The 14,414-nt window shown below is 46.9% G+C and overlaps 1 protein-coding gene across 5 annotated transcripts in view; it reads right to left on the reverse strand.

Moving 5' to 3' along the window:
* Positions 1–14,414, reverse strand: part of KCTD21 (potassium channel tetramerization domain containing 21) — a 17,424-nt gene continuing 3,010 nt past the window's right edge. For 4 of the 5 annotated variants that reach the window (XM_033120817.1, XM_033120816.1, XM_033120813.1 and 1 more), the window contains one exon: positions 1–3,160. In XM_033120817.1, the coding sequence (XP_032976708.1) occupies positions 2,348–3,130 (783 nt within the window). In that variant the 5' untranslated portion in view covers positions 3,131–3,160 and the 3' untranslated portion in view covers positions 1–2,347. The remainder of the gene's footprint in view (positions 3,161–14,414) is intronic. The other variant, XM_033120814.1, reaches the window with a different exon arrangement.

Consider the following 14,414-nt stretch of genomic DNA (forward strand, 5'->3'; position numbering starts at 1 on the left):
TTAAGTTTCGTAACACTGGGAGGTGGGGTTGTTTTCTGATGAGGAAACAAATCAGAGAGGTCTAAGGTTACACAGCAAGTGATGAAGCCAGAATTCAAACCCAGGGTTAGTCTGACTCCAAGGCCAGGGTTTTTTCCCTTATAAAGCAGACACAAAGTAATAACAACTGTGTATCATTTATATGGTATTCTCACATACATTATTTCATTTGATCCTCACAACAGCCCTGTGAGGTAGGTAGGGTTATGTATTACTGTTATGCCCATTTCACAGATGAAGAAATGGAGGTGGCTCAGTAAGGTGAGTGACTTGCATAAAGTCATACAGCACATTAGTGGCATCATAGGTCCTGTAGTTTCTCTAAAGTTAAGCTGCTTGAATTAAGAAGCACCGAAAAGATGGAGAAAGGGAATTTTATGGAGAGGAAGAAACGGCAGTGGTAATTTACAAGATTTCTTCCTTAAACTGTTTGGTTGTGGTCACAGCTTCGAGTACCATTGCCCTGGTGGCCTAGGACAGCTGTCAGAGACTCCGGGGTCCCACTGTAGGCAGAACAGGCCTTTATTACCTAAGGGATGTGGCCTTGCCCACAGCCCAGTGTACAAGCTCCGTACTCACAGGGCACAACTATGGGGAGCCCCATCCTTGGCCCGTCTCCCATGGGCGCTTGTGTCACCAGGCTTTCCTGGCTCTGTCTGAGGGTTCCTGGCCAGTAGGGAGGACCTGGAGACTCCCAAGGCCGTCCCCACCCTAGGGACGAATCATACTGTACAAGTGTGCGGCCTGCACTGCTCATCACACCCTGGGAAGGCAGTGGTGGGTTGGGGTGTCTCGCCCTGGATCTCACCCTATGTAGGTCCATGGTCTGCTCATGAGCAGAAACAGCACTCCAGGGAAAGGGCACCTCCTTCAGAGCAGTGTCTTAGCGTCTGGACACCTACGCCAAGGGCAGCGTTATGGTTTAGAGCACTCCTGAGCTCCTCGCTGCATCCTGCCCTTTGAGACCCTCGTCTGTTTCCTCTGGCAGCACTTCCTTGGGGGCAGCAAATCTTCATCCTCCAACAGAAGATGGTCATAGAGTTGTGACTGTTGAAGAAGGTGGGGGTCACAAAGGAGGTGAAGCCATAATAAAATGGGGTTGGAAGAGGGCCAACCTTGGTTTTGAAGACAGATCCCAAGGGGGAATCCTAATAATATTTTCAGAATGAGTGTGGTCTCTCAAGGTGACTATTTTGAAAGAGAAAATACACATTGGGGTGAGAAGAACCAGACCAGAAAATGGGAATGGAAGGACAGATTTTGGCTCAATATAAGAAAGAACTTTCTAACAGCCAACACCAGCCAACCACGGCAAGGGCTGCCTTGGGAGTGATGAGCTTCCCGTCACTGGAGATATGCAGGCAGGGATAGGTGATCGCTAGGAGGTACTGGGGACAGGCACTCATCCCCAGATGCACTGGGGTATGCTGGGGTGGGGGAGGACTAAGTGACCATTGAATTATTTTCCAACCCTGAGAATCCACAATGTTTAAAATGACTTGTTTCAATGATATCTTAAATCCTTGGGGAAAGGATTACAAAAGTCAGGTAACAGGCCACCATATGAAGTGCCTTTCATTGCACTGGCCCCAGATTTTCAAACCTTCACAGGCACAGCAGCCATTTCTGAAGCCAGAAATTCCCAAATGCTTAAATTTGACCTACTCAAGAGGGATGGCCCCGTCTTCTGAATCCTGCCTGGATGCTCACTCCTCTAGGCCATGCCGCAAGTCAAATCTGTCCCCCAAAGGGGAACAGTAACAGAGCTCTAGGACATACTGCATTTCCAAGCCAGTCAAACACGGTCGCCCTCAGGCAAAAAATCCAAGGTCCTGGCCACATCTTCTGGCCAGAAGAGCAGGTGTGATGGAAATCTCTGGGTACCTTCTGTCCTGGGAAACTGAAGGGAGCATCTTGTTTTCACTCCATCCCCTCCACCAGGGCATCTTATTACAGATGGCTGAGTGAGGCACTGCCTAGTGGTACAAAGAGAGAAGGAGCCCATGACAAAACCGCTGCTCCTCTGTCCAGCCAGAAAAGTCCTCCTGTGGCCTCTTTTAGGACACATCGGCAGATTCTTCACTTGCCATACAGACTGCCCATCTCTAGCTCAAAATGGCAAGAAAAAACGTGGCTCTGTTGAGAGGACACATGGATTCCTACAGGTGGACTGCATTGTGGGGGGTGGGGGACAAGTCCTGCTGCGATTCCTACACATTAGTCTCGTGCCCTGCCTTAGGCCACCGGTGAGATACGCTGACATGGAGCTTCTTGGGAGCCCCCCTCCAATGTAGCGGGGTTTTTTTTTTTACCTGTACCGTATTAATCGAATAATCTTATTGTTCATAAAATCCAGAGCGTGGGGGTGAGAAGAATCAATGCAGAAGCCGTCACTCAGGGCGATTTTCAGCACCTCCTCCACGAAGACCTGGAAGCTGTTGATCTGCTTGTTGGCTGGCACCACCCAGAGCCTCTTGAGGTTCTGCTTGGTATACTCCTCCTCTGGGAGCCCCTCCACGTTGGCCACCCAGTCCAGAGTCAGGTGGTTGGGGTCCTGCAAGTGGCTGGTGATGGAGGAGAGATTGCCATTGGAGCAGTAGAAGAGCTTGGAGCCGAGGAGCTTGAGGAAGAGGCAGGAGGTGCTGAAGATATTGGCGTTGAAGACCTCCATGCTGGAGGAGGAGAGGCTGTAGATCTGCGGGGCCTCCCGCACGGTGAAGTGCACCGTCTGCACGCGCTGGTTCAGCGTGATGTTGAGCATGGCATTCTTCTCGGCCTTGGAGAGCTCCACCTCCTTCTCCTGCAGTGCCTCAATCAGCGGCTGCACCTGGTAGAAGTCGGCCTCCCTGCGGAGCAGGCCCATCTCCTGGAAGTCCTCGGGCAAGTCCAGGTGGGAGGTCCGCAGGAAGTTGAGGATGTAGCGAAACACTTTGCCGTCACGGTCGATGAAGCAGTTGCCCTGGCTGTCCCTCTTGGTGGGCATCTTCCCGCTGAACATGGCACCCAGCATGGAGTCGGGGAAGCTGGTCAGGGTTGCCAGTGACGTTGTGTAGAGCTTTCCCCCAACATTCAGTGTGATGGGGTCGGACATGGCAGGAGGCTGGGGTGCGGGGCAGTAGTCCTACGGAGGGAGAGAAATGAGAAACGACCATCACCCAGCCATAGCCGGTGTTGGAGCTGCTAGAGCAGAATACCACAGACTGGACGGCTCAGTAACAAACGTGTTCTGGAGGCTGTGAAGTCCAAGATCACGGTGTGGGCAGATCTGGTGTCTGGCAGGGGCTGTCTTCCTGCTGTGTCCTGACACACTGTGTTTCCCCAAAAGTAAGACCTAGCTGGGCCATTAGCTCTAATGTGTCTTTTGGAGCAAAAATTAATATAAGACGCGGTCTTGTAGTAAAATAAGACAAGTGACAAAGATTATAGTAAAATAAGACCTTACATTAATTTTTGCTCCAAAAGACGCATTAGAGCTGATGGTTTGGCTAGGTCTTATTTTCGGGGAAACACGGTAGGAGGAGGCAAGAGAGCTTTGTGCAGTCTCTTTTATAAGGTCACTAATCCTGTTCATGACGGCTCTACACTCAAGACCTAATCACCCCCGAAGACCCCACCGCCTTATACCATCACACTGGAGGTAGGATTTCATCATGAATTCTGGGGGACACAGACATTCAGTCCATACCATCTGGGTTGTCACAGTTCTTAACTTCTTATTGTAGGTAGGTCAAATCTATAGTCCTCGGGGTCAAAATGAATTAATATTTGATGAACAAATGGATGGGTGATAATTGCTACACTGTCTAACATGTATTAGGTTCACTAGGGAGTTAAAGAGAAAAGAAAAAGAAAACAAAGCCTGGGTCCCACCCTCCAGAAATTGTTTTAATTGGTCTGGAAGGTGGCCTTAGCATTGGTATTTTTAAAACGTGCTGTCAGTGATTCTAAATGTTCAGTTGGGACAGAGAACCAGGGTCTAAGGGGAAAGAGAGGAAATGTGCCTGGATTGAATACTGTGTTACCTGCTCTTCCATAACCGTCATGTATCTTTTGACACAGACAATACCACCCCCCCATCTGTCGTGTTCAGATGAGGAAAACTGCCTGGCTTCATTCCCCATGCTGAGAGAGGGGACGGGCCATGCCCGGATTCAAACCCAGGTCCCTTTATATGAGAGGGGAAAATGGGCACACTCTGGTACACTCGAAGGACCCAACAAATGCTCTGAGATTGCTCCAAGCCCAGTGTTACCTTCTTATTCATTTTTCCATCCCAAAGAATTTACAACAGTTGGCTGTGGCCAGTGCCATTTCCATCTATGTGCCAGGCCCACAGTGGGTTCCTTGGCCCTCTGGATTCGAAATGACACCTTTTCCGAACTCTCCTCCTCCTGTAACAACTTGCTTTGCCATGAAGATGCTCTTGGCTCCTGGTGGCCTGCCTGTTCCCATCGCGATGGCACCCGCGCCTCCTCTGGAACTTGCTTCAAGGTCAGTGCCAATGTGGAGTCTGCCACCGAGCACCCTTCACCCTCTCCGTACCAGAGCCTCTCCGCCCCTCGCCCCCCCCACAGACCTCACAGCCTCGTGTCTATGGCTGGTGTGTCTCCTTCAATCTGAAGTCTTGCGTTCTAACTTCTCTTTAACGTTCTAGAAAGCAGATGTAACATTTCCGCTTCCAACATGGTACTGTCCCAACAGCCCACCTATGGGACGGACTCAGCAGTCTTTCCTTGATGCTGGGTGTGGGTGGCACAGAGAAGAACTGACCTCCGAGCTGCCCTTAAGAGCTCAGTTCGGTGCTTGGGGGGGACCAGGACAAGGGGAGTGATGGGCGATGTCCCAGGCGCTGGGGGGGGAGGACTGGGAGTGAATCCTTGGCATGCTTACTGTCCATATGGGAAAACAGAGGTCCCACGGGGGACACCCCCAAAACCACCCAGCAAGGGTGGCGAGCCGGCCAGAGTACTCTCACCGCGTCTGCCTTCTGAGGAAGCTGCTGCACCGAGACCCCCTTACTCCAGAGGCTGGAGGCCATGCTCAGCTGCCCCACCCCACTGTCTGGTGGGGGGGTCCCCTCGTGATTGCGTCCCTGTCTAATGGAGCACTTTGATACTGCAGAAGGGCATTAACCATCTGGAGTGTCTGAAGAGAAACAAGCTGATGATGAAGGTACAAAATCAGCAGCAGCCTGAAGCAGATGGGCTGCGAGACAGTGGGGAGGTCCAGCAGAGAAGGGGCGGGGAGGGGCCCCGGCAGGGGCTGCCAGCTGGAGACCTGCGCCTGGGGAGGGTGCGTGGCCTCGGGGCTCAGTCTGGCCAGTTCTCTTTCTGGAGGAGGCCACACCTCCCTCACTTTAGAACCTCCTTTTCTGTCTAGATAGTATTGTGCCTATTCTAGTTTTCAGTCTCTCCCTCTCCTTGATTCAAGGCCCAGGCTCAGATGTGGCTCAGCTCCATGGAAAGAGCGGGCTCAGGCGTCAGAGGCTGGACTGTCTTTCCTGAAAGTTCTGTGGGCTGCAGACCCCGCCCCTCTGTGCATTCGTCCTGAAGAGCTCAACACTGGGGCTTGAGGAGACAGGAGCCACAGGGCATACCTGGAGGCCCTTGGGTGGGCACCCTAATTATTTCTCTGCTTGTAAAAGCAGCAGAGCACCTGCCTTCCTGTCCCCAGACCCCCCAGCTTGTGGCTCCCGGTCATCTGTCCGGGGAGAGCAGCAGAGAGAGCTGCACAGTCGGTAGGGGCACAGGCTGGCTGGGAGGCAGGTCTCCTCTGTGGTAGTCTCCCCACACCCATGAGTCACAGAGCCCAGTCCTTCCAGCCCGTTTTCTAGTGGCAGCAGCATGGCGCCACCATCACAGATGCACAGGCCTTATTGTAAAAAGCACGATGACAGAAGGGGGCAGGAACTGGCACTTCTGGGGGGCTGAGGAGCTTTAAGAATGTGGCAGAGGGTTTGTGGTCGGGGGGGGGGGTGAACTAACATCACTGAGCTACAGCCCGTGGTGTGTACTCAGCTGCCTCCTAGACATCTTCCCCTGGATATCCCGTGGGTACCAGGAGCCCAACACAGAATTCCTCTTCCCCCAAACCTGCTGTGGACTCTTCTCAGCCACCCAGCTGTCTGAGCCCGAGACCCAGGAGGCAGTCCTGACTCATCCCTAAGTTTTTTCTCAACTCCGTCTCCCTGAAGCCATCGCTTAGCTACTCCTGGCGCTCAGGCCTCAGCCACACTCCCCTTACATCCTCACTTGGCTCCTACCGTCTTTCTCTCTACCTTCCATTGCGGTCTGCAGGCTGTTCTTCCTGAAGCACTACTGCCGGCCCAAACCACCTTGTGTTTCCAATCTCACTCCAACCTCTCTCTCCCCACACTTTACACGCTGGCAGTCTAGATGCACTGCACACTCCCTCACAGTCACCTGCCCTGCCTCTACTCTCCTTCTACCACATTCTCCACCTTTCCTGCCATCAGTCAGCCTTTCAGGCCCTGCCTCGGAGGCACTGCCTCTCCGTAAGGCTACCCCAAATCACTAAGTTAACAGCTCTCCTCCTGGGGCTTCCAGGTCCCTTGCACAGCCTTCTCCAGCCGTGTCCACCATTCCCTCATGTTATGACCTGCTTTGCACATGGCCCTCCTCTCGGATTTATCAACATGCAGATCACTGGACATCCATATGCAAAAAAAGAACCTTGACCCATACCTTGTACCATATGTGAACAGTTAAAACAGATCATGGACCTAAATGTAAAATCTTTTTAAAACTATGAAACTTCTAGGAGAAAATCTTTGTGACTTTGGGTTAGGCAGAGAGTTCTTGGACAGGTACAAACCATAAAAAATTTGACAGGGTCGGCCTGGTGGCTCAGGTGGTTGGAGCTCTGTGCTCCTCACTCTGAAGGCTGCCGGTTCGATTCCCACGTGGGCCAGTGGGCTCTCAACCACAAGGCTGTCAGTTGGATTCCTCGAGTCCCGCAAGGGATGGTGGGCAGCGCCCCCTGCAACTAAGACTGAGCACGGCACCTTGAACTGAGCTGCTGCTGAGCTCCCGGATGGCTCAGCTGGTTGGAGCACGTCCTCTCAACCACAAGGCTGCCAGTTCAATTCCTCGAGTCCCGCAAGGGATGATGGGCTGTGCCCCCTGCAACTAGCAACAGCAACTGGACCTGGAGCTGAGCTGCACCCTCCACAACTAAGACGGAAAGGACAACAACTTGATGCTGAACGGCACCCTTCACAACTAAGATTGAAAGCACAACAACTTGACTTGGAAAAAAGTCCTAGAAGTACCCACTGTTCCCCAATAAAGTCCTGTTCCCCTTCCCCTAAAAAAAAAAAAAAAAAAATTGACAAACTGGACTTCATCCAAACAAAAAAAAAACCTCTTTGAAAGACACTTAAGAAAATGAAAATAAGACAAAGACTAGGAGAAAATACTTGCAAAACATATATCCAATAAAGGATGATTAACCAGAATATATAAAGAACTCTTAAAACTCAGTAAGAAGAAAGAAAATGCAACCCTAAAAAATGGGCAAAAGATCTGTTTGTTCACCAAAAAAGAGACGTGGATGACAATACATGAAAAGATACCTGACATCATTAGTCATTAGGGACATGAAAATGAAAACCACGATCAGATGCCATTACACACCTATTAAAATGGCTCAAGTAAGAAATCTGATAATACCAATACCAAATGCTGATGAGTACACAGAACAGCAGAAACTCTCTCTCATACATTGCCGGTGAGAACGCAAAATGGTACAACCACTGTGGAAAACAGTTCCGCATGCAGCTTCCAAGAGACCCAGCAATCCCACTCGTTCTTTATCCCAGACAAATGAAAACGTATGTCCTTGCAAAAACCTGTATGTGAATGATTACAGCAACTTTATTCATAATTGCCCAAACTTGGAGACAACTACGATACTAGTGGATAAACAAATGGTGGTACATCCATACAATGGAATAAGACTCAGCTATATAAAGGAACTAGCTACTGACACACACTACAACATCGAAGAATCTCAAAAGCATTATGTTAAGTGTAAAAAGCCAGCCTCAAAAGGTTACATGGTGTGTGATTCTACTTATATGACATCCTGGAAAGGGCAAAACTCGAGAGACAGAAATCAGATCAGTGATTTCTAGGGGATGGGTTGGGGAGAAGACTGGCTTTGTAAAGGCACTGTTACCGAACTCAAGGGGTTTGCCCCTTAGCTGCTTGGGGTGTTCTAGTCAACAACTAGACGGGGTTGTTGTGAGGTAGTTTTATTTACTTGCAGCAAGTAAAAGAGATAGGATTCACATACAAAGCTCTGTCTCCCTGGAGGGAGGCGTAGCCATTACTTATACAGCGGTGCCTCGGTTTTCGAACGTCTCTGTTGATGAACATTTTGGTTTATGAACGCCATAAATTTTATGGATCGATGATATTATTAGATAGAAAAATTCATGCTAAATTTGCAGTTGTAGGGATTGATTTTAAAGGTCTGGAACGGATTAATCCATTTTGCATTACTTTCTATGAGGAAGCCGTGCCTCGGTTTTCAAATGTTTCAGAACTTGAATGGTCTTCTGGAACGGATGAGGTTCGAAAACCGAGGTACCACTGTATACACTATTTGGTTAATTACATGTTGATTTCTTCTTTGCAGTTAGCTAAACTTATCTGATTGGGTTCCTCTTCAAGCTCATCTGGTTACAGCTGCTTCTGCAAAAGTGTGTTACATTTTAACGCTTAGCAAGAATAGCAGTTATCAATAGTAAGAACCGCCCATACCTTTTGATCCTTTTCCTATCTAACAGCACAAGGGAATATCTTGGAGTGATAGAAATAGTCTGTCTTGATGTGGTGGTGGTCAAATGATTGTATAAAGATTATAAAAAGCCATAACTGCAAACCTAAAAAAGGTGAATTTTACTGTATATAAATTATGCCTTCCTCAACTTGAAAAAAATCAAGATTGGGATTGTGTCATGATATCCATACAGTGGTTTATGCACCAGTTATATACATACTATGTTGTCGTGAAACTTTTGTTTCAGTGGTGTGTGTGTACCGAATTGTGATACAAAGTGTATCTTCAGACTTTGGGTTGTGATACAATTGTTTTTGCAAACCACTGCCTAGTTTGTGATCTCCCTGTGGGTAATGACACCGTCTCCTGTCCCTGCATATTCACTGCCTAGCACACACTGGGTGCTGGTGGCAGTGTGGTGGCAGAGGTGGACAGCAGGCCCTGGGAGGGAAGGGATGAACATTTCCTGAGGGTATTCCTGCATCCAAGGCCTTTCCACTTACCAGCCCTTTTAATTCTCACAGCACTCCTACAAAGCAGGCACCATTCTCCCTGGTAGCAGATAGGAAGCTGAGACTCAGACAGACTGGTGACTTGCTCAGCACACACAGCCAGCGAGCCGAGAGCCAATGCTCTTCCTACTGCACAGGCCGCTAAGAGTGCTAATGGTAACAAAAGGCTGTGTCATAGCTTCGACCAGTTTGAGAATGCCCAAAGCAGCCTTTGAAAAATACTGCTCTGCAGCCTCCTTGGCAAGGCAACAGCCACCACTTGCTGAATACGAGACTCCTGTTTTTACAATGTGAGGAGGCTCACGTAACACTTGGTAGCATTTTATTTATTTTTAATAAAAATACAAAGTACAGAGCATGATACTATTGTGCTAACTGCTTTACATACATCCCCTCATTCGATGTCTTTCTAAGCACCGTGTGAGACGGATACTGTCATTATCTCCATTTTACAGATGAGGAAACTGATCTCAGAAAGCGGAAGAGCTGGGATTTGAATGCAGTCCCACACCTCTGGTCGTTTCCCCTCCCACCGCAAGGTCCCAGTGGAGTGAGATGCACACTCCCGTGCCCTGTCTAGACCAGACGAGGGTACAGTCCTTTGGCAGCCAGTCCACTGCCAGCTGTGGCTCTGCCCACTCACATCTGAGGACATGGCGACAGGATGGCGGATGGCCCCAAGCCCCTCCACAGCGGACACAGGGCAAGTCCACTGACAGGTCTAAACCCTTCTGTTTCAACAGCAACTCGACGCCTAGTGATAAAGCAGCGAAACACAAAAAGCCATGTTTCTGAAAGCCAGATTAAAAACGATGAATGGAAACTCAAACTGAACCAGGAAGTAGGAGATGAAGCCACCTCGCCACTGTGTCTGAATGACTAATTTTCTTAAGCAGGAGCCTTTCCAAATCCGCCTCTCGACTTGAAAAGAACCAAGAAAAAGACCAGCCGTGTCTCCCTCTCTGAGAAAACCACTGGTGTCAAACCAGGAAATCATGGCCATGCTGATCACTGGACCATCTGAGCGGGCAGGAAAGGCCAGGGGCCTGAGAACTTGGAGTTGTGGTGGGAATTCTGAGGTGGGTCTGTGGCCCAAATGAGAAGAGGTCTTAAGGCCCAGCCTTGCACCACATAAAGGGCAATTCCAGCCTGAAAATTACCCGATTACAACCTCTAATTGTGACACAGAAAATAGAATTCTTTGGGAGATGTCCCATAAGGAAGGGCAGCCAAGACATCGCTCTAGAGCAGGGGTGTCCAAACTTTTTTCAACGTTTTTTACCAATGGCCATATGCAGTAAAATACACAAACAGCTGGGCCACTCACTCGAGGTGAAGTACGTATTGCCTCACCTGGTTTATTTAAGTAAACTACATATATTTTTGGAATTTGCTGCAGGCCGATTAAAAATGGATTGCGGGCTGCAGTTGGACACCCCTGCTCTAGAGAGTCCTACTTTAGAACTCTGTCCTGGCACCCAGATCCCCACAGGCCTCTTGCGGGACATAGCTTATGCATGGTGAGTACTTATCATGTACCATACCTGTGTTAAATGCATTATACACGTTGACTCATTTAAGCCCCAAACAAGGAAAGCACTATCTCTACTTGACAAATGGGAACCCATGGCTCGGAGACGGTAGGTAACTTGCCCAAAGCAGTGGCAGAGCTTAGATTCATGCCTAGGGCTGCCTGACCGCAAAGTCTGTGCTCTGAGCGATAACACTTCTCCTTGGGCATTCAGCAGCCAAGACCCTTGCAGAGGTCTGTCACTTGTCCCCCTACTACCTCTTACCAGGTCTTCTCACACTTGCCATCTCAATTTGATTCTGACCTACACAAAGACCAGAGCACAGAGAATCAACCTTTCCTGAGTACCTAGGACATAACAGGAGCTATGTGAGATATTTTCCTGTAGGTTGTTTCATTAAAGTATCACATTGATGCTGTGAGGTAGGTACAATTATCCCAATTGTTAGGATTTTAAAACTGAAGCACAGAGTAATGAAGACAGCTGCTTAAGAACACACATCTAGAGCCTGCAGAGCTAGAATTCTAAGTGAGGTCTCCCTCCAAAGCCTGTACTACTTTAAATACATAGGCTGTATGACATTTTCCTAAGAAGCATAAATAGGATTTGAAGAGAGACCTCTAATGTTCCTGAGAGGGAGACAAAATATCTTAAAATTGTTCTTCTAAAATTAGTTACAGTTGTTATGCTATCCTAATCCAAATCCTAATAGTATTTTTTCAAAAGATTAAAAAAAATATTAAAATCTTAGTTTAGAAAAACTGATGCATGATAACCTGAAAGAATATTTGAAAAAGGGTAGTGAAATTAGTATAATGTATTAAATTGGATTATAAAGCAACAGCATTTCTAACTGGTATTAAAACAAGGAAAAAGAGAAGGAATTTTGTAATACATGTGTCAAAAAGACTGGAGAGCAATCAAAACATACACACACACACACCACGATTCTGGGACCCTGGAAGGACAGGTCACATTATCTTTATTTCACAAACTTAGGATGAATTCCTGGCCCAGGGCGTTGTGTGCATTCTTGACCTCTGAGTCATGGCTTCTGGGAGATTCTGCGTTTGGACACTGCTCAGAGAGCAGTCCTTTCGAGACAGCCCGGGTGGGGGTCTTCTCTAATTCGGGTCTTGAGCAAGAGACTAAACCCAGCCACAGAGGTCCCAGCCAATAGCTTGTACACTCATGGCGCCCTAGAATAGGACCTGAAACAGGATTGGGCTCTTTCTGTGCAATTTCCTGCATTACTGCCCACTGAGTTTCCATAGTGAAACTACCTTTCGTGAAATCTACTCTTTTTACACAGTGAGGACCAGTTGTGACAACAATGAATCTGCTAAGCAATGTATCCATCCATCCATCCATCCATCCATCCATCCATTTCCATCATTTATTAGCTGTGTTGACTCAAAGAGCCTAGAAATGATACCCTAGTAATAATGAGCACACCTAACCACAGATCTTGGTTTCTAAATGTTACCTCCTACGAAAAGAAGCCAGGGCTTCCGGGAGAGATTGATGATTCCAGAACTTTGACAGGAAAAGTTCAAGGTGAGCTTGGAACATCTTTTGCCAGGTAGCAAAGAGGCAATCAAAGATTCATGAATGAGCTCATGCCAAAAAAACAGAGGAGATCTTAAAAGTTCTCATCAAAAGAAAAAAACATCTGGTAACTACCTTAGCGTGTTGATGGATGTTAATTAAATGTATTGTGGTAATCATTAGTCAAAATATACATATGTCAAATCATTATGTTGTACACCTAAAACTAATACAATATTATATGGCCCAAAGGGACTCTTCACTGGCCAAATTTGGGATAGTTTGAGTACCAAAAATATTAATGATGATAATGGGTTATAACACATTGAATTCTTAAAAAATCATAAGTCTATGTTACTCCAAAAAGGAAAAAAAAGGAAAGGAGAGGGTGTGAGAAAGACACAGAGGAAAAAGTTATTCTATAACAAAGAATACCAACTACTATAGAAAAAGAATGGCTTAATTAGAAAATCACCATTTTGCGACCCTCAATGTTGCAATTCAGGCAAGAAGCATCAACGGATATGGAATGAAAGGTTATTGCAAACACACAATTCCAACTGTCTTAAAGAATCACTCCACAGACTACTTATTAATTATAAAAATGAGAAACTTACTCTTGTATGGAGAGATCAGGCTGTCATAACCTTAACCAATAACCAGATTTAGCATTCATGGATAGTAGGACCCTGATAGCATATGCTTCCTCATGTGATGCAGTAAATACTGTATACAACATTATCAGAAAAAAATCTAATCATTGATAAAATAATCAAATTAAATAGGTAGAAGGGCTCTATCTAGATCAAGCGAGTTGCTTAAAAATATAACTAAATGCAGTACATGAATCTTCACTGCATCTGATTAAAAAACTAAAGTTTTTTTTGGCAATTGGAGATATCTGAATATCAACAATATTGACTTCTTGCTAATTATCTTATGTCTGATAATGGTATTATGGTTATGTATGAGAATGATATAATTAGATACATGCTGAAGAATTTAGGGGTCAAGTGTCTATATAACTTTTTAATAGTTTAGCAAAAAGTGCGTGTGAAAGCAAAACCATCAAAGTGAGTTGGTACATGTAGGTGAAAGGCTATTCTTTAAACCTTTCTGTAGGCTTTAAAATTGTAAAAATATTTTGATTTTGGAAGAAGAGGGAATAAAAAACACTTCCCTCATGTCAAGTTCCAGTCAGAGTGCCCTTTTGACCCCAATAAATAGGACATTTGTTATTATTACTACTAAGAAGCATTGATAATCCTAATTTTCCTCTCCAGCTGTGATTGTGGTTTGGAGGATGAGGGCGAAGCTAAAATAGCCCACAGTTAGTGGAGGAGTTAGAATTTAAACCTGAGTGGTCTCCCTACATAGACCCACTACCCACAGAAACCATAACACTAGCCCTGCCAGCCTCTCTGCTGGGATCCAGGCTGGGAGAAGATGGCTATTCAGGCCTTATTTCCCGTGTCCTGAACCCAGAGACTGCTACTGCAGGAAGAAAGAAACTGCTGTCATGGTTCACGGAAAATGTTCACAAACGGGGGCCACTTCTGGGCATCACAAATGTTGTGGATGGGCAGAAAGAACTGGAGGGGCTTTGTGGGGGAGAAAAAAGTGCATGGGCTTTGACATCACCTGGGTCTGCCTTTGAATCAAGACTCTGCCACTGAATTGGCTGTGTGGGCCGAGGCCAATTCCTGGACAGATGATGTCACCACCATCATAACCATAGCAGCAATAATAATGGGAGCTGACGTTTATTGGGCAGCTTTTTCTGTGCTAGGCACTTTATGCATGTTGATATCATAAATGAAGTAAATATAGACGTACGTTTTATGGAGCTTCATAGGTGTTGCGTTTTTTACAGATGAGTTGCTTTACTGTGATACTCGCTGTACTGTCGTGGTCTGGAACGGAACCTGCACTATGTCCGAGGTACGCTTGTACTATTATTATCCCTACTTTTACATCA

This window comes from Rhinolophus ferrumequinum, chromosome 11, assembly GCF_004115265.2.
Source record: "Rhinolophus ferrumequinum isolate MPI-CBG mRhiFer1 chromosome 11, mRhiFer1_v1.p, whole genome shotgun sequence".
In the NCBI taxonomy this organism is placed as follows: domain Eukaryota; kingdom Metazoa; phylum Chordata; class Mammalia; order Chiroptera; family Rhinolophidae; genus Rhinolophus; species Rhinolophus ferrumequinum.